The 24,877-nt window shown below is 43.8% G+C and overlaps 1 protein-coding gene across 1 annotated transcript; it reads left to right on the top strand.

Annotated features, from left to right (window-relative positions):
- Nucleotides 1-3,547: 3,547 nt before the first annotated feature.
- Nucleotides 3,548-18,039, top strand: LOC134627348 (butyrophilin-like protein 1). Its single transcript, XM_063473354.1, has 5 exons — nt 3,548-3,876; nt 8,907-9,245; nt 12,532-12,567; nt 14,389-14,673; nt 17,940-18,039. Exons 1-5 carry the CDS (start codon nt 3,786-3,788, stop codon nt 17,960-17,962), a joined length of 774 nt encoding a protein of 257 aa, XP_063329424.1. The 5' UTR covers nt 3,548-3,785; the 3' UTR covers nt 17,963-18,039.
- The last annotated feature ends 6,838 nt before the right edge of the window (nt 18,040-24,877 follow it).

Raw genomic sequence — 24,877 nt, 5'->3', positions numbered from 1 at the left:
TTTATTCTGTTTTTATATCTTGTTATTATTTTTACTCCTGTGATTCTATTTGTCCCCTCTTTTACAAATAAGTACTTATTTACTCCACTCTACTCCAATTTTGTCAACACAATATTATTTTATCTAACCCTATAACTACTTACTCAAGACATTAAAGCGTCTGATCCCAATTTCGTCAATGATTTTCTTTTTTCCCTGAAGCTGCTCAGGGCATTGGCTCTGCCTAGGCAGTGCTAACACGGTGCAGTTCTCAGGGGGCTGCCTAACCTTCAGGGGTCCAGAATCTGCTGGGGGCTGAGACCTAGCCTCTGGGGAAGCCCTGGAGTTAATAACTGTGCCAAAAGCAGCTAAATCGTGAGAAACACCCTGGGTTGAAATTAGATTTTCTCCCTGCATAGAGATAACGGATGGCAAAGTGGCCGATAGAATTGAAGACTGAATAGCAGACCCAGCTAGCGGCAACACAGGAGACAGCGCTAGGGGCTGTTGAACAGGTGACCGTGCTACAGGAGACTGAACTACAGGAGACACTAGAGACTGAACTACAGGAGACATTGGAAACTGAGCTACAGTTGACTGAACTACAGGGGACACTGGAGACACTGGAGACTGAACTACAGGGGACACTGGAGACTGAACTACAGGAGACACTGGAGACTGAGCCACAGGTAGCGGGGACACTGGAGACTGAGCTACAGTTGACTGAACTACAGGGGACACTGGAGACACTGGAGACTGAAGTACAGGGGACACTGGAGACTGAACTACAGGGGACACTGGAGACTGAGCCACAGGTAGCGGGGACACTGGAGACTGAGCTACAGTTGACTGAACTACAGGGGACACTGGAGACACTGGAGACTGAAGTACAGGGGACACTGGAGACTGAAGTACAGGGGACACTGGAGACTGAACTACAGGGGACACTGGAGACTGAGCCACAGGTAGCGGGGACACTGGAGACTGAACTACAGGGGACACTGGAGGCTGAACTACAGGGGACACTGGAGACTGAGCCACAGGTAGCGGGGACACTGGAGACTGAGCTACAGTTGACTGAACTACAGGGGACACTGGAGACACTGGAGACTGAAGTACAGGGGACACTGGAGACTGAAGTACAGGGGACACTGGAGACTGAGCCACAGGTAGCGGGGACACTGGAGACTGAGCTGATGGCTGCTGAACAGGTGACACTGGAGACTGACCTAGTGGCAACTGAGAAGGTGAGAGGGTGACACTGGAGCCTGAACTGATGACAAAGCTAATGACTGCGCTACCAACTGAGCTACTGACTGAGTCGTGGACTGCAACAAAGGTTGTAGTGATTCTGGTTGTGATAGCAGCTGCGTGGCGGACGGGGCTGAAGACTGGGCTACAGGTAGCGGGCCAGATTGTGGTGGAGGTGTGACAGGTGGCGGCGTTGCAGCCGACACTGGAAGCTGAGCCGAAGGCTGCTGGGCAGCTGATAAGCAGTTCTTATTGGTATCTGCCGCACAAAACACAGCCCAGGAAAAAAACAGTTTCTCAGTCCGAAATAGGAAAATTGTCCGTTTCACTCACCACAGTCGGCTGCTCAGGAATCCTGGGGTTTGACTGTGGTGAGGAGCATCTGCGGTGTGAGCGCCGCTTCCTTTCTGGAGGCTGGACTGACAAGCCGGACATAACGACCTCCAGTGGGTCGGGCAGCGATGCAGAAGTAGCTTGGAGAAGGTCTAGTGTGTTCCGGAGAAAGGCCTGTGTGATTGGGTGAAGCAATCCAAACTGGAGTCCGGGCGGTCTGCTTCTCTCCACCCCAGGGAAAAGGGTAACACTACCTGGGTCTGGGTGCAGTTTCCCCCTCTAGGGGCAAGGGTACCTAGACCTGGGGTACAGAGTACGCTTGGGGAGTGTGATTGTGTGTACAGCGTCTCTTTATGTCTGTCTTCACGTTGGGTGAGTGTTGAGTAATTGCATATGAGAGCATGAGGGTGGGAATGGATGTTTGTATCTGTGTGTGCCTGTTTGTCTGTGTCTATATGTCAGGTCGGGTATCAGACGCCACCTCTCTAGGGACGTCTCAGGCCTCCATACCTTGGAGGGCCTATCTCCCCCACCACTCCCCCTGCCAGTGGCAGACACCCTCAGACATCGGTGCATTGGTTGTTCTTGGTGTCCAGGGATGGGCGTGCAGGTACGTACCGGCTCACTCCTGCTTGTCGGGGCCTGGAGCCTGGGGCTCGCTCGGGCCCCTTCGGGGGTGGGGTGCCCTCGGCCTCTCGGCCTGGGGCTCGGTCACTCTGGCACAGCTGGCTGCCAGCGGAGCTCACAGGCACGTCACTGCAACCCCCCCTGACTTCTGCTCCGCGGCTGCTGAGCGACCTCTCATCTGGGGCTCTCCTCAGCTCTTTCCGGGAGAGTGGCGCGGCTGCCCCTCTGTTGGTCTTCCTTGGTCTCTTGTGCTCTGAGGGCCTCTGGATGTCTGGAGTTTTGATCTCCTCCATACCTGCTTCATGCCTTGGAGGACGGGGCAGTGCCCCCCCCCCCCCCCCCCCCCCCCCCACACCCTCTAGCAGATCATTACATGAAGGAACCTTTTTAAAAAAACAAGCGCGCTCATGCTCACAGGTGTACACACGGTTCTCACAAACAACACCCTCTTTGGCTCCTACGTCAAAGCACACTGTGCGCTGTCGATCTTACGTGCTGCACAATAATATTTAATATTTAGTATTTACTGTTATATTCACATAGATCATCGTGATGATGTTGTTTATTATATTGCTCTCTTATTTTGCTTGTTTTCTCTTTTTTCTTTCTAAACAGGTGATCCAGGTGATTGATATATGTAGTTTTTGTCTGTTTGTTTTGTTGGTTTTTGTTTTTTGCCCTTTATTGCCGTTCCTCTTCCCCACTGTTTTTCTTTCCCTCCCTCTCTTTCTTTCTCCCTTTTCTTTCCCCCAGTCATGTCTGTCCCGTGTTTAGCAAGTGAAAATAAAATAAAATAAACAATAAAAGCAAAGGTGAATCAAATAGACCAATACGGCAAGGCCGGGATGATCCATTTTGGTAAAGTAAATCCGTTGGGCATCTTTCTTTGCCTCTTGACTATAATTCTGATGGCAAAAGATCCAAACGGGACAAGCGGGAAAAAACAAAAACAAAGAATGAGGTTTGGACATACTGGTTTGAACACTACACTATTCATGATAGGGAAACATAATACAGGGAAATGTGATTACTGTGGAGAAGAAGAAATTATAGAACATGTTATATTGCACTGTCAGAAGGATCAGGTGGAGAGGAGACAACTGATCAAAAAGCTGGACGATATGACAGTGGAGTTGGACTTGTTTGATTTATTTCGCGTGAGTTCTATAAGTGAAAGTTATCAGGCTGTATTTTGGTTTTTAAGGCAGACCCATTTGTTCGGGAGAATTTGAATATTTTATTTTATTTTTATTTTTTTTGTCATTTCGGTCCACACTCCACACCAGTTGGTGGCGGTAATGCACCATTTTGCTGTTTGCCAACCGCCAATAAACCTATACAGAAGAAGAAGAAGAAGAAGAAGAAGAAGAACTACAACCGGAAATCGTAAACAAACACGAAGGTTTTTGTTTTGGTGCCATTTACGCCCTACAGCTGTAGAAATTCGTTTAACTTGTGGTCTACTAACTTCTTCTATATTGGGATTGTTTATCGGGAGTTCCAAAATCATCAGTCATTTTGACTTCAGCCTGATAGCTAAGGCGGAGGATAGCTTCTGTAGTCATAAGCGCTAATGTTAAGAGACCTGTCGGACAATGAATCTTTTAAAGATGTTGTCAGCATCAGAGTGTTTGTGGTTCTGTCTCGACGTTCTGATACCATCTGCATCAGCTGAAGGTGAACCCGGTAAGGATGCTAGTGCTAATTTTTAGTTTACAGATATAAGTTCGTAGTCAGACTCAGCATTCATACTACTTAGATAGCTTAGCATATGAATGCTGGGTCTGACTACATGTTTTCATGTCTTACTGAACTACTTGTGCAAATATATTTGTATATATTTTAAACTTTACATTTTTATATAAGTGGCTTTCTTATACTTATTGTGTCACTAAAAACTCAACCTTAAAGGACACATTTTGCTTAAAAAAGAGTTAAAGCCTCGCTAAACGTCATCATCATCCAGTTTTAGTTCATTAATAAAGTTAACTAAGATAAAAAGCCGCCTGCACTGTCAGATGCATCTGAATGGTTGACCTAAAGTTAGGGATGCACCGATACCACTTTTTTGAAAACGAGTACGAGTACTTGCATTTCAGTACTCGCCGATACCGATACCGAGTACTTAATAAAAACATGATTTAAATTTACAGGTAACAGCTTTAGTCATATAATTTAACAAAAAACAAACAAGGGACTAGTTTGGAATTAAGAACATTTATTTAAAGTGAAAAGCATGTTGTATGCAACATATTACAGAATAAATAATTATAAAAAAACAAAATTTAATTTTAAATTTGTTCGTCTGTTTCTCTGTTTAGAAGTCTCACTAGCACAGTCACAGCTGGGATGACATCAGAGGCTAGTGCGTTGTAGCTGCTCACCTTTTTAGTTTTAGTTCCTGAAAAGGGGCGAGGATGGCAACTAGTGGTGTGCGATACTGCATATTTTGGTATCGATCCGATACCAAGTAAATACGGGCCAGTATCACCGATACTTTTCAATAAATAAGGTGGATGCCTCATTGAATTGCTAAATCGCCATTAATTTTCATGGCCTTAAGTGTTTTTTGTCATGTTTTACTTTTTATTATTAAATAGTTAAAACCTAGGACATAATTAAGAGAAATAATTTATTTACAATTAAATTAAAAATGCTTTATTATTGTTGCGGGTCATGGTCTGCGATGCCGCTATAGGTGAGATGGACTCACCTTCACGGGATCTACAATCATGCCTCGCTGGCTAAAACCTGTGCGCTGCTTGTGCTTTTGTTGTTTTTGGTGTTGATGTGTACAGCTGGCAGCGGGAGAGCTGCAGCCGTCGAATGTACTGTCACACCACCCGTGTGATTACTGTAAGGTTAGACAGCGCGCGGCTCGGGGTGAGCCGTAGGCTGGCGCGCCAGCGAGACCTGCCAAGCTGGAGACGGAGGTCGAGGTGCGCGTGGATTGTGCCACACCCGAGGGCGCCGTGCTGTCCGCTTCGGCCTCCTCCAACAGAGGCCGACACGCTGCATGGTCCTGCGTGCCGGCCTCTGCCCAGCTGCCTGTGAGCCCCGGCTCACTTCCATGCCCGCTGCTTGCCACAGTAGCGGCAGCTCCGGGGCTTCGAGGCTTCCGCTGGAGGTGCGGACACTTCCCCGTCGCTGGCCCGGGGCATGGGGCGCTGATGGTCCGGGCCGATTCCCTCGCCTGCTCGCGGAGTGGGGAGTAGGTTCGGCCGGATGACTCCCCTGCCTGAAGCGGGCGATGGGGGTATGTGACGGGGCGTGTTCTGTGATGCCGCTGCAGTTTTGGTGGTGGTGATGTGTACGGCTGGCAGCGGGAGAGCTGCAGCCGTTGAATGTACTGTTACAGCAACCGTGTGATTACTGTAAGAATAAATGATGCTGCGAAGCATGAAAATGCCATCGGATCTGGCGATCTTTTTTTTTTTTTTTGAAAAATCCTAAGTGCACGCAAACCAGTAAACAAATTAAAGCAAATACTGTTGATAAACTATAATACATAAATTACAATTAAAGTTCTCAACAACAAAAACAGCTGGAAAAGTATAATTAATATGTAAACAACTTTAAAAAACCCAAAGTGTCTAAGTCACGTGACATGACAGCGCAACACCGAAACATAAGAGTGGGGGAGAGGGAGCAAAGTGTGCCTGCTCTCCGCTGACACAGGAGCGGTGAGTCCAGCGACCTGGCTGTTTCCTCTTTGCCAAAAGCACAGCGTTGTAAATGAGCAGAACTCAAAGTAAAGAATCGATCTCACCAGGCTAGAATCGATCCGATACCGATGCCGACTTGGTATCGATACTATCGATTTTTGGATCGATCCGCCCACCACTAAATGGCAACAGTCTTCTCCATAAGAGCCCATTGGTGAGCGGTGAGATAGTCAGGGAGTTCATGCTCGGACACATACACCCCCAGCACTCGCTTTTGCTCAATGAGGGACTGGAGCATGTAATACGTGCTGTTCCAGCGCGTCTGTACGTCCTGCTGCAGTCTCTTTATTGGCTGGTTGAGCTGTCCCTGAATGTCCTCGAGGCGGGAGTAGGCTAAGGCGGAATGTTTAAAATGCCCAACTATTTTCCGCCCCACTGTTATAGCATCAGGTATGCTCCTCCGTGCTTATAAGCCCTCGTGAACAGCCAGTTGGAGTGTGTGCGCAACACGCGGCAGACTTGGGAGCCCTGCGTCATTCATGGAATTGTTTGGCATGTAATATGGCTCGTTGCGGGGTGAAACTCGTTTATCCACTGGGAGGTTAGGCTAATTAGCGACACGGGGCTAACACTGCTTGTCCAAATATCCGTGGTGAAACTAAACGCAGAGGAGGCTTGCAGTAGGCTGTGGATATGTTCTTTCAAGGACTCATGTAGTTTAGGCAACTCCGTGTCAGTCATGTAGTGGCGGCTTGGGACATCATATCTGGGCTCCAGAACATGGAGGAGATGCAGGAATCCAACATTTTCTACCTCCTGGAGTGGCTGGTCACTCAATGCAATGTACTCTATAATTGCCTGTGTTATTTTCACAGCACGTGGATTGTCTCTGGACATTTTCTCTCGTCTTGCAAGAGTTTGCTGCAGCGTGGGTTGTGTTGGTTTAGAAGCGTGGGTAAACTCTTTGTACTCCTTGTCGTGTTGGGATTTTAAGTGCTTAATTAAATTGCTTGTGTTAAATGCGCAACCTTTTGAGCCTCCTCTGGACAATTTCGCTAAGCACAATTTGCAGTCCGCCTTTGTTTTGTCATCTTCATTCACTTTGAAATAGTTCCACACAGCTGACCTGTCTCGCCTCGCCTTCTCCCCCGCTCTGAGCTGCAGCCGGGGCCTGGGGACGGGCACTCGGCGCCTGCGATTAACCCCTTACACGCCGCTCAAACATAGACATTTCTCAGACCGTGGTATCGGTCCCTGGTATCGGGGGACTTTTAACGAGTACGAGTACTTTAGAAAATGTTTTATCGAGGCCGATACCAGATACCTGTATCGGTATGGGTGCATCCCTACCTAAAGTCTTTAAACTCTACTTTCACTACCTCTCCTCCTTGCACCTGCACTGTTCACACCTGTCTTCATCTCATTCAGGTGTATTCTGTGTGGTGTAGCTTCTAAGCTGGCTAAGAAATATTTTAAAGAGAGGAGTCCTTTCTAAGCCTCCTTACTTAGGTTATAACAACATAACTAATCACCTTCACACATGCAACAGGTTGCATTTACAGCTGACTGTGACTTTGACTGTAGTGAGATGAGATAAGAGAGAGTGATCCAAAACAGTAATACAGTAGTATTACGGCATTTTTATACCTAAAAGTTCTGAAATCATCTTCACTGTAAAGTTCTTATGAAACACTTTTCAGGAGTGCAACGGCAAGTCAGCAATTCTATTTTTATCTAAACCTGTAGAAAAGGACGGTGAAATGTTTCTGTAAATGGAATAAAAATGTAACAAATGTTAAACTACTCTGAAAGTAAGCTTTAAATATGGTCTCATTGTTGTCTTGTGGAGAAATTTCTTGGCTTAAATGTACTTTATTATAATTATTCTAAAAAATAATAGCCAGCATCCAGGCTATTGTTTAACATTAGGGCTGCCACAAACGATTATTTTGATAGTCGACTAGTCACCGATTATTTTTGCGATTAGTCGACTAATCAGATCATGCATCCATTGGACATAAAACGTACAGCTTATTGCACCAGCATGCATCTGCTCTTATATAACGATCATTAGCTTACAAGTGTTTAAGGTATGTGCTAACTAAAAATAAAGACAAGATGATAGTTTATTAAATTTTAATGAAATTTGCAGATTGTTTCGGTGGAGTTTAATAAACTCAGCCGTCTGCTCCTTGCTATCTAAAATATAACAGGACACCGGAGTATATTCTCCAGCATCTCACACTTCTGATAATCAGTTGTCTGCTTGACGTTTATTCAGCTGTGTAAAAACTATAACTTTAATCTCAGCCAAACCGATTTACTCAGGAACAAATAAAATACTAAAAAAAAAAAAGCCAAACAGTAACATTTTAAGTTATCTAAGTGACTTATATATGTTTAACCTGAGTAGCGAAAGACGGCGGTGGGTTTGAAAATGATTTGCCGGGAGTCCGGTGTTCTCACGGGCTCTAGTGAGCCTTGCCCCCGGCTAGCTATCGAGCTAGTGGGTAACAGACGTCTCCGAAAACGTCGGAGCGCTTTTGAAAATATGTGGTGTCTTGATAAACTGAGCAGATATTTGAGGTTTACACAGCTACATTCTCGCCTGAAAATATGTTAAACGTTTATTTTGTCACCCAGAAAGAATAATAAGAGTAATATTAAAACTAACTAGCTGCCGCCATTGTTGGAAACTGAGCTGGGCTGCGCTATGAATTCTGGGACACAACTTCTTCTTCTTCGGGGTTTAACGGCAGCTGGCATCCTTGTACATGCAGTGCTGCCATCTTCTGTTTCAGTCCGTTATTACACTCTTAAATCCTACTACTTATTCCTGCGTCTTTTGGGATCTTACAAAGCTTCAAACGACGCGTCGACTATTAAATCAGTCGTCGACGATTTTGATAGTCGACGTAATCGTGACTAGTCGACTAATCGTGGCAGCCCTATTTAACATACATGTAACCTGTTTTTACAGAGCAATGGAACCCCATTGCTCACTATTCCCATTTGGTCCCCATTATGGTTAAAAAATGTTTTGTCCTTCAGGTTCACGAATCAAAGTGGTTGTACGAGAAGGAAGTGACGCCACCCTGCCTTGCTCACTCAGCACCAAGGAGAGCATTATACAAGAGCTGTTTAACTGGAGGAAAGTTGATCCAAATGAACAGGAGGTGTTCAGGTATGACGGAGGTCTTCATTACTATAACGGCCTTCCAGGTCAAGACGAGCACTTCAGAGGACGGGTCTCACATTTTCCACTAGAGCTGAAGTCTGGTAACGCCTCCATCATCATCAAAAACACTGTGGTGCCTGACAGCGGAGTCTACACCTGTGATTTTCCACGTCTGCAGCCAGAACAAACATTCAGGATTACGCTTGTTGTTGGTGAGTATTTTAGTTTTAATGCATCTGGAAAAAAAACCTTCTCTAAAAACTCACATTTTAATTTTTTTAAAATGTCGATGTTGTTTTGTCCACACTGTTGTACAGTATGTGCAAAAACAAAATACAATTTCACTCCTTATACACTAACATTTGCTTAAATGCACTTTTATTAAACATGCTGTGCAAACACAGCAACAATTTCATTACAAATTCAAATTTGCATGTAGACTTAGATTACATGTGAATTGGAAATAAAGGCTAACAGTGCAAAAAGGGTCTCTGCTTTAGGATCATAAATTCAAGTTGATCAAACAGTCACTGATTAAGTTTGGATTAAGGATCTACTTTTAATCATGAGGCTCTTGAGCTAAAAATCAGCCACAGCGAGGGAGGTGAGTAGCTTGAATAAAGCGATATCGATTCATTAAATCCTGACTTTTAAATATAAATGTATTTTGCCAGAAACGCCAGAATCTCTGGTTAAAGCTCACAAAACTATTTCAACAAACACCAAACAGCAAATGAGAGCAGGTACACGGATTCTGCACAAAGAAGTAAACACAGAGCGGACCCGACGCATCAGAATCAGCTTTCTCACCCGACAGCACGTACACAGACACGCCGTCGGGGCTGAAAGCCGACAGCTCACTGATTCTGATGTGTCGGGTCCGCTCTGTGTTTTACGTCTGTTTTGCGCTCGATTCTGAGCTGCAGGTTTTATCTCTCTCCATCCAAAATTCACTGAAACAGCAGCAAAAGAAGATCCAAACTACGCTTCACATTTGATCAATGTCGTCATGAATTCCCTCTGACTTTTACTGTCTTGTTTCCACCACGATAACATCCCACTTCATGCACAGCTCTCTCTCTCTCTCTGTACTTCAAGAACAGTTTCCCATCTCAAATCTCTGTTTTCTGCATTATTCATTCGCTTATTACCCACCAGTTTGTTTACAGTGCTGTCGGAGGCTGTCTTTTTTTTTTTTTTCTACTTAAATGTCCTTGGACAACAAAGCCTAATTTCTGCTGTTCAATACTGAAGAAATTTATGCTTTTTAAATTATGCAATATTGCAGAATATTTTTAAGGTTATCTGCTATAAAAAGCCAGAACAGAAAATCATCTTAATGTTCTTCTGTGTTTTATCCTCAGTTACTTTGACACAAAGGCATCTGCTGTGATGCTCACAACTTTCCCCCAAAAAAGTGAGCATGTAAAACCGGTTTTAAGCAATGCGGTTGAAAAATTTGGGGGCGCCTAACTTTTGGGCTGGTGTACCTAAGAAAAAAAAAGTTACAATGCAACTGTGGCAAAAAGTTATTCTAGAGCCCTGTGTAAAACTCTGTGCTCTGGTTCCCTGGCTGTGTGTGACTCTCAACTTAAAAGTGCAAATTTTGACCCGATTTTTCTCCCTTTCACCTGATTGGTCAATGTCATGTCAATCACAAATATGGCGATCCAATCAGAAAACAGATGGGTTTGGCTGTTGGAGGGGTGCTTTACTGAGCTTCGGGTCCTGGGAGGGTAATACAGTTTGAAGCTGGAGGATCTCTATATAAATATGCCATAGGGGCCATACAAGCTAGGTCCTTTAACTTTCGGTAGCTGTTGAAAGGATAAAGTTGTGGTATATCAGTGGTTAGAAATACCATTATTACTTTAGGATTAGTTTATCACAAAGTCATGTAATTGTAGTAATGTCGTTTCTATCTCTGACTGTATTGCCTCTACAAGAGTTTGTGTTGTTTTATCTTCAAATGTTCAATAGAAACATGTATCGCTCATTCATAACAAAGAAAGCTTTGTTACTATCCCCACTAGTGAAGACTGTCATTTCCACAATACTGCTTTCCCCCCGAGGTCTGCAGCACTAGGGCTGTTGGATATAAAGATATATATCGGATGACGATATAAAAACGTCTATCGTTTCATTTTACGCTATTGTTTGTTTTGTGGTGCCGCAAAATAAACTGTTTACGGCAATATTTTTTCATCGTTTTGATGGTCGTTAGCAGCAACTGTCACTACCCAGTCCAGTTGTTTATTTTCCACATAAACCTTTCACAATAAAGCTCAAGATCCTGTTGAGACTTTTCAAAATAAACTGAATCACGTGAAAAAGTATGCAGAGATTTTACGGATGAGAAGCAACAAAGAGCCGTCAGGTGAAAAAAAAAAAAAAGAACCTTAGACTCAAACGTTAGAACAGACTTTTCTCCGCAGCACGCCGTCTAATAAATACCGGTACTCACAAAGAAAACGGCGGCCGTTACAACTTATGTCTAAAAATATATGGTTTCATGCATCGGTTCAAACACTCGACTCCAGGTACACGACGCCCAGCTGGAAACACTTCAGCTGCCCGAGATTCACAGAATTTACAGAAAATGTTACATTTTTGTTATTTATATCGTTATCGGACGATAGATGTCTTATATCAGGATATGAGATTTTGGTCATATCGCACAGCCCTATGCAGCACTGTTGAAAAGGCTCTGGATGTCCCTGTATTAAGCACATGAACCTGTCACACAAAAATCACCAAATTCGGACACACACAGACTGTTTTCCTTCGTGGTGATGAAGGAAAACGCTGGGCTGGCATGTAAAAGGGCATTTATTCTTCCAGGACTTGAAGCTCCATAAAGCACCCCTCCAACAGCCAAACCCATCTGTTCTCTGATTGGATGATGATTGTTGGGTTTTTCTCTGTATATATTATTGTAGGGTCTACCTTACAATATAAAGCGCCTTGAAGCGACTGTTGTTGTGATTTGGCGCTATATAATTATATAACTATATAATTAAAATTGAATTGAATTGAATTTAAATCATTACTCACCAGGAATATCTCCAAAGAGATCTCTGATCACTGGCTCTGCAAGACAACAATAGGCACATGACATAAATATTTTGTACTTGTAAATCAAATGTGTATTTGTATTTCAACCAGGTGAAAGCAAGAAAAATCAGGTCAAAATTTGTACTTGTCAGTTGAGAGTCACACACATCCAGGAAACCAGAGCACAGAGTTTTACTCGTAGTTTGTTGCTTTGTATCTGTAACCAGACCTTAACAAAAAATGTGTAACTCCTGTAAATATTTTTTACAAACAAATCTTTTTACACACACAAAAATTCTCATCTGTAGATAAACAAACATAAAATGTTCACATATTTTAGCTCGCAAGGTTACAAAACGAATTTCACAAATACACATTTGATTTACAAGTACAAAATATTTATGACCACAATTTGAGGCCATGTGCCTGTTATTTGTCTTGCAGAGCCTGTGATCAGAGACCGATCTGAAGATATTACTGGTGAGTAAAATTGTAAAACTGTAAAAAATTGTAAAACTGTATTTGTATAGCGCTTTACTAGTCCCTAAGGACCCCAAAGCGCTTCACACATCCATTCACACACACATTCACACACTGGTGAAGGCAGCTACATTGTAGCCACAGCCACCCTGGGGCGCACTGACAGAGGCGAGGCTGCCGGACACTGGCGCCACCGGGCCCTCTGACCACCACCAGTAGGCAGTAGGTGAAGTGTCTTGCCCAAGGACACAACGACCGAGACTGGCGAACTCCCAACTCTTGAGCCACGATCGCCCCATCGTAATGATGCTGCTGTTTACATCTATAAGTTGTGTAGCTACACATCTGTTAGCCTCAGCATCTATCAAACATGTTTAAACTTGCCATAAACAATTTATGAAACCTGTGGTTCTGTCAGTAATGACAGATAAGGAGAAATCTGTCCTGAACCTGACTTCAGTATCACTGTTTATTGTTGTCGCCTTGAAGACTCACACAGCACCTGACCTTTTTTAAAAATGTGAATAGGCTGTTGCTGAAAGTGTTGTGACGCATGGTGTATCATCATTCTGTTGCTGCATTTGCACGTTATGTTTAAGCTGACGCACATGTGACTCTCCTGCACTATAAACACCTGAGAGCAGCAAATATATAAACCTGAGAATTAGTATAACTGTGATGTGGATTTGAAGATGGCAGTGCAGGTACTGGTGTCAGGTACATGCTGTGTAGCTAAGTTATGCTGGTTATGCTCGACGTGTCAGTTGTGTTGTGCGCTGATTTTCACATCACATCATGTGTCACACAACACAATCTTTGTGGTGCGTCCGCTGGTCATGCACCTCATGATTTTGCAGCTTAATAAGTTGTTGCCCTGGCTGCTGCAGTGAACCATCACACGAGTGTACGATTTTGTTTTTCCTGCCATTTTAATGATGTTCCAGCACAGAAGCTCAGAGATATAAGGAAACACAGATGGAGTCGTTGGAACAGTTTGAAAACTTGAGTTTGTGGAAAACACTTTGCACAACACACTCGACAAAGTCTTGGCTTCTGATTTTGACGATTTCTCCTCCGATATCAGCGCTTATGTGGCAATATTGTCTGAGTGTTCACACCTTTCATTCAGGAGAACACTGCAGCGGCTTGTGCCATTACATGTTTTACTGGATATTTTACTGCAATCAACCCCCCAAAAACCTAAAAATGAAACTACATCTATTGTCTCAACCCTTTCTATCAAAACAAGCTGAAGATTTTCTGAAGAACACACACACACACACACACACACACACACACACACACACACAAACTGTACACTTAAGCATTTTGAACAGGCTCAAGAGCTCCTGTGTTGCAGAAAGTCAGAGTTTGAGTGTGAGAAGTGTTTGTTTCCTGATCCTGTAGCTGCTATGTTAAGCTAACCATAGCTTATGTGCTAATGTTGTCTATGTCTAAGCCCTCTGTGAACCCACATCACTGTTAGTTTTTCTTCTTATAAGGACTTTGTGAGGTGCTGAGATTGATTTGTTTCCTAACATATGTTTAATGAATCATTCAGTTTAAAGACCAATTACCATAATTGTAGTTTTTCTTCAGAAGAGATCACACATTTTTTATATTAAAAGTAATTGAAAGCAGTGACACATTAATTTGTTATTCACATTATAATTTAGCTTAACAAATACAAACATTTCTTTGCGGTATTCAGCGTTGTAGTACTGTGGTGTTAAGCAGGTGCTGATTCTTTATTCTTTCTGAGACAGTAAAGGAGGTGAAAAGACTGATCGAGTGATTGACACAGCCACACTGTGTTCACAGGTGCAGCTCCGAAGCCACTCATTCATGTCCTGAAAATCAGCGAGGACGAGGCGCGGCTGAAGTGTGAGGTCAGAGGTGCTTTTCCAAAGCCTAAAGTAGAGTGGAGGGACGGGGATGGAAACACCCTTCCTGCTGAGGAGCCACAGGTGTCGCACACAGGAGAGCGCTATGACATCACCCTCCTCACCATGGTGACCAGGACAAACAGCAGCCTCTTCCTCTGTGTAGCCACACAGGAGGAGCTCAAACATGAGACTCAGGATAAGCTCTACGTCGCTTTCTGTGGTAAGATTTGTTTTTTGGCATTTTGTAGAACAAATACCTGTAATTGTTGTTTCTGACAGAATGCTTGGAAGAAGCTACTTTCTAAGTAACTTGTAGGTTTGTCTACTTGGGAGAACTTTTACTGAACCACAGCAAATATTTATTTGATGTTCCTTTTTTAACATCAGAATTGATAAGAGCTTTGTTTTGACTCTTTTGGAATTTTAAATATTGTGTAACTCTGTTAAATTAAAACCTTAATGTGCTTATTCCTCAAATATTGAATTATTCGCTGTGTGGGATTAAAAAGAAAAAACACACACATGACCGCATTTACCTAGAACTGCAGAGGACGCCATTGTTACCCCATAGAAATTAATGTAAAACTATTAATGCAGCATGCTGCGTTGCCTAGCAACATGATTGTTTACAGACATTGAAGGCTGCTATAATGTGAGCCAGAGCTGTCTATATGAGATTGATAAATGAACATATATGGGACTGTAGTTAAATAAAAGATGAATAATTACTGTCAAGCTGAGGATGAGATTTGAGCAGAACCAGAGCAGGAAGGGTGTGACTGAATGTGCGAAGAACGGGTGGCTTGGTGGCTTTGCAGAGCATTGTGGAAAATGCAGCTGAACTGAACAGAGACCAGAATGTGGTGAACTAATCTGAGCTAATAAAGAGTGAAATCAAGAGCAGAATAGCCAAACAGGTTTTCAGGCCTGAGCTGAGGAGGTGAAGCTCTGCAGACTTAGACTTGTTTGTCAAACCTTAACCAGTGCAGGGGCCTCCCTACACCCTGGACTGCGTTGTGTGATCTTGTGTTGGATTGGGGTGCACTGTAGAGAGACCAGTCGGACACAGGCGTTCAATTTGTGGCTCGGACTGCCGCACCATTTATTTAGACACTGGGGCATAAACCACTCCAACTCTGCTACTGCTGGCCCTTGCAAAGCAATCACAGTAAACACTGTGCCAAGATGGCGGCCACGCGAACAAGAAACTTACAACTGCGGTGTCGTAATTGTAAGTGAATTGTTAAAAACTAATTCAACTAAAAATTCAACCTAATTTTAAAGCTGTGCTTTTCCTCCATATTTGCTACAACATCCAGTGGAATCTATGTGAATTTTACTTTTGGTTCGTACATCATTACATGAAAGTCATGAATTGATTTTGAATGTCATTCAAATACCAACCAGAATTCTTGTTCCTCCAGACCAGGTCTATGGCCATTTGAGACACAGATTACATCAGTCAATCACAGATACTCCTGATCTTGACTCATTATGTGTATAAAGCACACCTGTCCAGAGAATCGGTTTCTTCCATTCTGATCTCTCCACCACCATAAACATGACTAAAGAGCTATCAAAGATACCAGTGTAGACAGGCACAAGGTGGCAATGGGCTACAAGACCATCAGGAAGAAGCTTGGTGAGAACCTGACAACTGTTGGTGCAGTTTTTTGGAAATGGAATAAAATGACCATTGTTTGCCTTTGGCCTGGAGCTCCATGCAAGATCTTGCCTCATGGGGTAGGACAGGGCAAGGTCTTGCATGGAGCTCCAGGCCAAAGGCAAACAATGGTCATTTTAATCCAAAAATATTTATCATGACATATATTTGAAAATTTGCGATAACAATATAACTGACGATATAATTGACTCGAGACAAAATACTTTACAACTCCACAACTTTTTTTAGTGCAAAAAATACCTCATCAATGTATTTTCACTTAAACAAGCAGCTGTTTTTTATTTGCATTAAAGTTATATAAAAATTTAACAGTGCAAATGCAAATTCCTTGCTGACAGTTGAACCAAAAGGCATTTCCAGTGGAAATTGGCCGACATATCCTCAGCATAACCATGTATAATATCCACAAAACTTAAAAAGAGGTTAAACACACACAATACGGTAATATTATGTTGAAGCATAGTACGTATCACTCCGTGAGGCTCCTGCCTACGATAGCCGTAAAGCTCCGACAATCCATCAAGCGGTGCAGGTTCGTAGCTTAGCAAAGTCGTACTAAAAAAAATTTTGACAGATTTTTGAGCGCCGTGTACCACATCAAATCGTTTCGGTAATATCGGTAATAACGACCGCCCGCTAGCATGCTCTACCAAAAATAGTGCTTTGTTGTGTATCTGACGGACGACAGCTAAAACAGTTCCACACCAGTGAAGTTACAGCATTTTTACAAACCAGTTCTGGTTCATCCGTTTCATTCAACGATCCGTGTTCGCCCTTCTCATTCTCCATCACCGCCATGCTTTTTCCGCCATGTACGTATGAAAACAAAGGCACTGCGCATGCGCGTTTTACCCATATTCTATCGCGATATTTCATTTTCTTATCATTGCCCAACATTATACCAGTATTACCGTGAACGGTATGATTTGTCCCAGTCCTATCATGAGGCGTAGATGATCACAAGAAAGGGATGAAACTAAACAGGAGGAGCTTGTTAATGATCTGAAGGTAGCTGGAACCACAGTCACCAACAACACCACTGGTAACACACTAGACTGCAATGGACTGAAATCTTGCAACTACAGGACTGTCTTAAGTTTGCCACTGAAAATATAAGTGATTCAGAGAAGGCTTGGACGAAAGTGCTGAGGTGTGATAAAACCAAAATCTAGCTTTTCTGCCGTGTTTGGAGGAAGAGAAATGCTGAGTATGACCGAAAGAACACCATCCCCACAGTCAAACACAGAGGTGAAAACATTCATCTTTGGGGCCTTTTTTTTTTTTTTTTTTTTTTTTTGCGAAGGGTACAGGATGACCAGAGGGCCAGTAGAGGGGACCAGGTACCCCAAACCTCTCTTCTTCAGCAAGAACATCGAAGATGAGTAGTTGATGGATGACAATGTCCCAAAACCAAGACAACAAAAGAGTAGCTAAAGAAAAGGAAAATTAAGATTGTGGAGTGACCTGGCCAGTCTTCAGACATCAATTCTTTAGATAATCTGAGGAGGGAGCTCAAGCATGGAGATGCTACGTGAAAGTGAAGAAACCTGAAGGATTTAGAGTTTCTGTAAAAAGGAGCGGGCTAAAATACCTCCTGAGATGTGTGCAAACGTGACGACAAACTATGAGAAATGTCTTATTATTGTGCTTGCTAGCAAAGGTTTCTCCACTATGTAGTAAGTCATGTGTTGCAGGGGGTCAATAAAATGAAACAACCATAAAGTTTAGTGTAACCCACATCAGATTTGTGGGTTGTGCTGCTGCATAAGGTTGGAGGTGTAATTTTCCCTCCCTGCCACTAGGAGGCGAGTATGCCTTGAGATGACTTTCTGTGAGTCAACATTTCCTGTTGTGAAAGCCATTACTCACGAGGCAACCGCCAAATTAGCTGAAAGATCCTGGTAAGAAAAGCTAAAATAAAAGTTCAATTCGCAATTTATCTTCACATACTAGCTGTTAACAGATGGCTATTTATTAGGATCTGAAATCTGTGAAATACGGCCGTGGGAAGCTGCGTCAGCCGGGCGAGCTATCTCACCACGAGCTCCGGTAAGGGATGCTACATGAATGTTAGCACCATAAAGACATGTAGTTGACTGCTGTTAGTATATTTCCTGTTTAAAAACAACCAGTCGGAGTTGTGATATTTATGTTTAAAGCACTGTAACATCACTGATGTGCAGATATTTAATTTTAAGTGCTAAAAAATATATTCAAATGTTCTAGGGCCAATAGCGCCCGGCTAACCACTAGTATTAAGCTACTGCTTAGCGATTTCTGTGTATTTCTGTGTGTTCTAACATTACTGTGATTCATTTGAGTTTGTTAGCTTTCCAAAATGTTGGAGAAGCAGTAATATCGTCATGTAGTGCTTAAATGCACCCTTTTAGTTTTGTTGACTTAAAAGTTAATTAATTTGATAAAGATGCAAAAAGTTCATAAAATGTGATTATAAAATGTGAGGGATCTCATTACTCTGTTGAATGTATTAATGTTTAAAAAAGTTGATATATTTTTCTGAGAAATAATTGAGTTTGAAATATCTGAAAAAGAAGAACAGTTAAAAGCAAGCTGTTAAAAAAAGATAAATATGGGAGAGTGAATCTTACAAATTTATTTATTCTTAAAAGGGTAAATATAAGGTATATTTTCTGTTGCGCTAAAACCTTGTGTGATGCAACTCAAGTTATTTCATGATGCTTGAGACATTGTATAACTAAAATAATTTGTTATACTTGAGCAATACTTGACTGGAATATGAGTGATGGAAGAAGCATAGATAAAATAGTAATGTATGCACTCTGAACTGTGTGCATAGATTGGTTTTTGACCAGGACCGGATCATTTGAGATCTGAACCCTGTGGGTTCAGTGGCGAGCCAATCCCAAGAGAGTGACTGTAGACGGACCAGAGTACGGTGTGGCCAGCCGTGGGATCCATCTTCAGCGAACCTCAGGACTATCACTACATCCCTTGACACAGATAAGACTAACACTTTAAAAATCTACCCGGGTAGTGTTAGAACCAGTGGACAGAAACACACACAAGGAACTCTAATTTCTCTTTTCAAAGAGAAGTGGACTGAGCAACAGGAGCGGAAGCTCTTTAATTGAAACTCTTTGGAGAATTTCCTTAAAGAGGATATTTGGTTTTGATTTTATTTTGGGTCCTTTAATGTGCGTTTGTGCACTATAGGAAGCCGGCTTTAGACAGGCAGGGTTTGTAAACCTCATAACTTTTCAATACAGTTTCTATTCAAATCATATCTTATCTATCCTTGTGTGGTTCCTTCTCTGCTGATCCTTTCAAGGCTCCATAGTCTTACCTAGAACTTTCTGATACTGGTCCAGAGTTGTCAAGACAATAATTTAATACCCATCTCATATTATTTAATTGTAATACCTGTTACAAAAGTGGCGAGCCAGCCAGGAGCCTAGTTAAGTGTCAGCAGTGAAACATATCTTAAGTTTGGGGAATTGTTTGAAAAAAAGTTGTTTAAATGTTTTAGCGTCATTGCCAAAGATGGAGTTCATAGCTAACTCAGGTATCAAAGTCCCAAATGCAGTGATTGTGAGTGGGTTGCTTGGATCGCCAGAAGATGAGGAGATTATAGACTTTCTGAAGAAATATGGTTCTTTTAGGCTTGTTTCAGTAACTGATGCTGAATCAGAGTTTTATAAAAACCTGATTATTGAGTATCAAGATGGTGCCGCCATTGAAGCCTTATCTCCTCTTTTGCCTTACACGCATGAACTCAAAGAGAACCCAAGTGTCAGGTATCTCGTTCAAGCTTTGGCTAGCATTTACACTAGAAAGGTTGGCTGCAATGTTACCAAAACTTACCTCAATGAGATAAAGAAATTGGCAAAATTAAGTGGGAAAGACTATGAAGAAGTGCTGAAAGACATGATGTCAGAGATCAGTGAGGTAATTGGAACAGACGGCATTGATGAGGCATCTGTAGCCAAGCCGTTCGACACATCTCTTGAAACAGTTGAAACCTCAGATCACCGGATGTTCAGAAGTCCCTCCTTGATGGATTCCGGTCAAGATTGCTCCGAACCGAAGCCACCCACCATCCTGAGGCAAAATCTACCCATCAGGGAGAGCGACCTGCATCCACCTGAAGTTCAAAAGGTCATCGTTGAACACATTGTAAGGAAAAGTGACTGTAACACATATCCACATTTTCCCATCAAGCTTCACCCATTTTCAGGCAAAACCCCAAGGCCCAGTAATGAGACCGATTACGACACATGGCGATCACATGCTGAGCTTCTCAGGAAAGATTCCACTCTGTCCAATCTTCAGAAGTCTCGGAAAATGGTTGAGAGCTTGCTTTCCCCTGCAGCAGATATTGTCAAAAGGCTAAGTCCTGAAGCTACCCCTGAAACTTACCTTCAACTGCTGGATGCAGCCTTTGGAACTGTTGAAGATGGCGAAGAACTTTTCGCCCAGTTTATGAACACTCTTCAGGACCCTGGTGAAAAGGCTTCGTCCTACCGCCTCCAGGCTGTTCTAAACCTTGCTGTTAAGAGGGGAGGAATTGCTGCTGAAGAAGCAGACAAATATATTCTCAAGCAATTCTGCCGCGGTTGTTGGGACAACATCTTGCTCTCTGACCTCAACCTAGAAGAAAAGAAAAGTCACTCTCCAGCATTTGCAGAGCTCCTGTTACAGATCCGTACTGAAGAGGATAGACATGCAGCCAAAGTCACACGCATGAAGAAGCACCTCGGCTCAAATCGACAGCGGGCCGTTACTAGCTCGCAAAGCACATGTGCCTGCAGCCAGCAAGTAGTGATCCCACCCGAGTCCAACACATTGGCGGAACTCAAACAGCAGGTCGCATCTCTTCAGAGCCAGCTTACCGCACTGATGTCAAAGAAACCCCAAAAGACCTCGAAACCCAAGGGGAGCGCTGAGCACACATCCAGCCTACCAGTACCACCTCAACTTAACCCTAGAGCACCAAGCTGGAAGCCATCCAACCCAAAACAGAACGCAAGGCCAAAGGCCTGGTATTGTTTTAAGTGTGGTCAGGATGGCCATATTTCCTCAACTTGCACTAACGAACCAAACCCCACTCTCGTTGATGAAAAAAGAAGTCAGCTAAGAGAAAAGCAGCGTCTTTGGGATGCAACAGACCATCTAACTCCCAATGAAAATTTTTAGATGAAGCCTCAGTTGTAGGGCAAACTGAGGCTGTAGCAGCTCACCAGCACCCTGTTAATAAAGACGCTACACCTAAATTAAGTGCTGCTTTGAACCAGTGTAATGTCAGGAAACACCTTTCGAAGGTTTCCCCAAAACTGATAGGTACAAAGAGTACATGTCAAGTGATGATCCAAGATAAACAGTTTAACTGTCTGATGGGCACAGGTTCACAAGTGACTACGGTTACCAAGTCCTTCTTTGATCAACATCTATTTGAAACACAGATAGAGCCACTGTATGATCTATTGGAAGTTGAAGGTGCCAATGGGTTACCCGTACCTTATTTTGGCTACATTAAAATCACCATCACCTTCCCAGAACAATTCCTGGGGAAGGAGTGTGATGTTCCAACCTTGGCCTTAGTGGTTCCAGACAGTGGAACATCTGGCTTTCATGTACTGATTGGTACTAACACCCTTGATGTGGCATATAACATGCACAAAGAGAAAGGTCCAGTGGTCCACCACACTTCCGCAGATGGCTACAAGACTGTGCAGAAAGTATTACAGCTGCGACATGAACAATGTCACGACAGTAACATTGGAGTGGTGAGGATGCATGGGAAAGAAAAGAAGGTTGTTCCGGCTGGAGAAACTGTTGTTTTAGAGGGAACCGTAGCAGTCAAGGGATTCCAGTCGGAGAAGTGTGCCATCATGGAGTACCCTACATCATCTCTGCCTGGAGGACTTCTAGTTAAGACCTGCCTCCTCAACATACCGACCAGATCCCCATGCAGGCTACCAGTTGTGATTTCTAATGCATCTGAGCACGACATCACTATTCCGGCCAAGACCGTGATTGCTGAGCTCAATGCAATCCAGGCTATTCTACCGCACAAACAGAGTGCGACGGAGGGTCAGGAGCCAACCAAGCTACCTGGATCCAAGTCCCCTGATCAACCTAAGCTGGTCTTTGACTTTGGGGAATCTCAAATTTCCCCGGAGTGGAGAGACAGAATTGTGGAAAAGCTGAATGGCATGCCTGAAGTCTTTGCCATGAATGATATTGACTTTGGGAGGACAGATAAAGTAAAGCATCACATCAAGCTGTCTGACCAAACACCATTCAAGCACAGGGCCCGACCGATCCACCCAAATGATGTGGAAGCCGTCAGAAAACATCTTCAAGAGCTTCTCGATGCTGGAGTGATTCGTGAGAGCGAGTCTCCATTTTCATCTCCCATTGTTGTGGTCAGGAAGAAAAATGGTCAAGTTCGCCTCTGTATTGATTACAGGAAGTTGAACCTGCAGACAGTGAAGGACGCGTACGCACTCCCAAGGATGGACGACACTTTTGCAGCACTCTCTGGTTCCAGGTGGTTCAGTGTTCTCGACCTCAAGTCTGGTTATTACCAGATTGAGGTTGATGAAGCTGATAAGCCCAAGACTGCCTTTGTCTGCCCACTTGGTTTCTGGGAGTTTAATCGCATGCCTCAAGGAGTAACGAACGCCCCAAGTACCTTCCAGAGGCTGATGGAAAAGTGCATGGGCGACATGAACCTGAAGGAGGTTGTAGTTTTTCTGGATGACCTGATAGTCTTCTCAAAGACTTTAGAAGAACACGAAGCCAGACTCATCAAGGTTCTCAACCGGTTGAAGGAGTACGGGCTGAAGCTGTCTCCAGAAAAATGCAAGTTCTTCCAGTCTTCGGTTCGTTATCTGGGACATGTGGTGTCGGAGCGGGGAGTGGAAACAGACCCAGAGAAGATAGCAGCGTTAAAGACCTGGCCAGTTCCTCAACGCCTAAAAGAGCTGAGAGCCTTCTTGGGATTCTGCGGGTACTATAGGAAGTTCATCAAAGGCTATTCAAACATAGTAAAGCCACTGAATGATCTGACATCGGGGTACCCACCTGTTCAGAAGCATTCCAAGTTAAAAGACAAGAGTGGCCAGTACTACCACCCAAAAGAACCATTTCTGGACCGTTGGACACCTGCCTGCCAGCAGGCCTTTGAAATGATTATAGACAAACTAACAACATCCCCAGTTCTAGCCTTTGCAGATCCCACGTTGCCCTACATCCTACACACGGATGCAAGTTCCACCGGCCTCGGAGCGGCCTTGTATCAGGAGCAGGAGGGGCAGCTGCGTGTTGTTGCCTACGCTAGCAGAGGGCTATCACGTAGTGAATCCCGCTACCCGGCTCACAAGCTCGAGTTCCTGGCATTGAAGTGGTCTGTGACGGAGAAGTTCAGTGACTATCTGTATGGCAACCAGTTTACGGTGGTCACTGACAGCAATCCTCTCACTTACGTACTTACTTCTGCCAAGCTCGATGCAACCAGCTATAGGTGGCTGGCTGCACTTTCCACCTTCTCTTTTAAGCTCCAGTACCGCCCTGGAAAACAAAATGGAGACGCTGACGCGTTGTCGCGACGCCCTCACGGCAATCTGCATGACGACCTACCATCTCAGAAAGAGTGGGACAGGACACGTCGTTTCACTCAACATCACCTATCTGACCCAGGAGACATTGAAGTGGTTAATCCAGAAGTCGTTCAAGCCATTTGTGAGAGACAACTTATTTATTGCGTCGACAATGCAATGGACTGTGATGGTAGTATCTCCCTGGTTGAAAGCCTGGCCATTTCTGCAGATGCGGTGCCTGACAGCTTTGGGCATGAGGACGGGCTTGGAGGACTACCCATCATCCCAAACCTTTCAGAAGAGGACCTCAGGGACAAGCAACGAGCTGATCAGTGCATTAAGCATGTCATTTCCCAGATTGAGCATGGAGTGAAACCACCACCTAGTCTAAGAACCGAGCTTCCAGATCTGCCTCTCTTGTTGAGAGAATTGAACAAGTTTGAGCTCCGAGATGGCATCCTCTATAGAACACGCCTAGAAGAGGGACACCCACAACATCAGTTAGTCTTGCCTGAAGAACTTCGGGACGTGGTATTGACCAGTCTGCACGACGACATGGGTCACATGGGAAAGGAACGCACAGTGGATCTAGTCAGAGCTAGATTCTACTGGCCAAGAATGGCTTCGGACATTGAGAAGAAAATAAGGACGTGTACCAGGTGTGTGTGCAGGAAAGCTCTACCTGAGAGAGCTGCACCTCTGGTGAATATAACGACGACGCGACCACTCGAATTAGTATGCATGGACTTTTTGTCTGTTGAACCGGACAGAAGCAACACAAAGGACATCCTCGTGATCACTGATCACTTCACCAAGTATGCTGTAGCTGGACCGACACAAAATCAAAAGGCTCGAACAGTTGCAAAGTGGTTGTGGGACAATTTCATCATCCATTATGGATTCCCAGAGAAACTGCATAGTGACCAAGGTCCTGATTTTGAGTCGCGGTTGATCAAGGAACTCTGTCAGATTGCGGGCATCCGTAAAACGCGAACAACACCATACCACCCAAGGGGCAACCCAGTGGAACGCTTCAGTCGCACTCTATTAGACATGCTTGGCACTCTGGGAAGTCAAGAAAAATCCCACTGGAAGGACTTCGTAAAGCCGTTGGTCCACGCGTACAACTGTACCAGGAGTGAGGTGACTGGGTTCAC

Source organism: Pelmatolapia mariae, linkage group LG5 (assembly GCF_036321145.2).
Source record: "Pelmatolapia mariae isolate MD_Pm_ZW linkage group LG5, Pm_UMD_F_2, whole genome shotgun sequence".
Taxonomy (NCBI): Eukaryota; Metazoa; Chordata; class Actinopteri; order Cichliformes; family Cichlidae; genus Pelmatolapia; species Pelmatolapia mariae.
The sequence above is the reverse complement of the archived record's forward strand: the minus strand, read 5'-3'. Positions and strand labels throughout refer to the sequence as shown.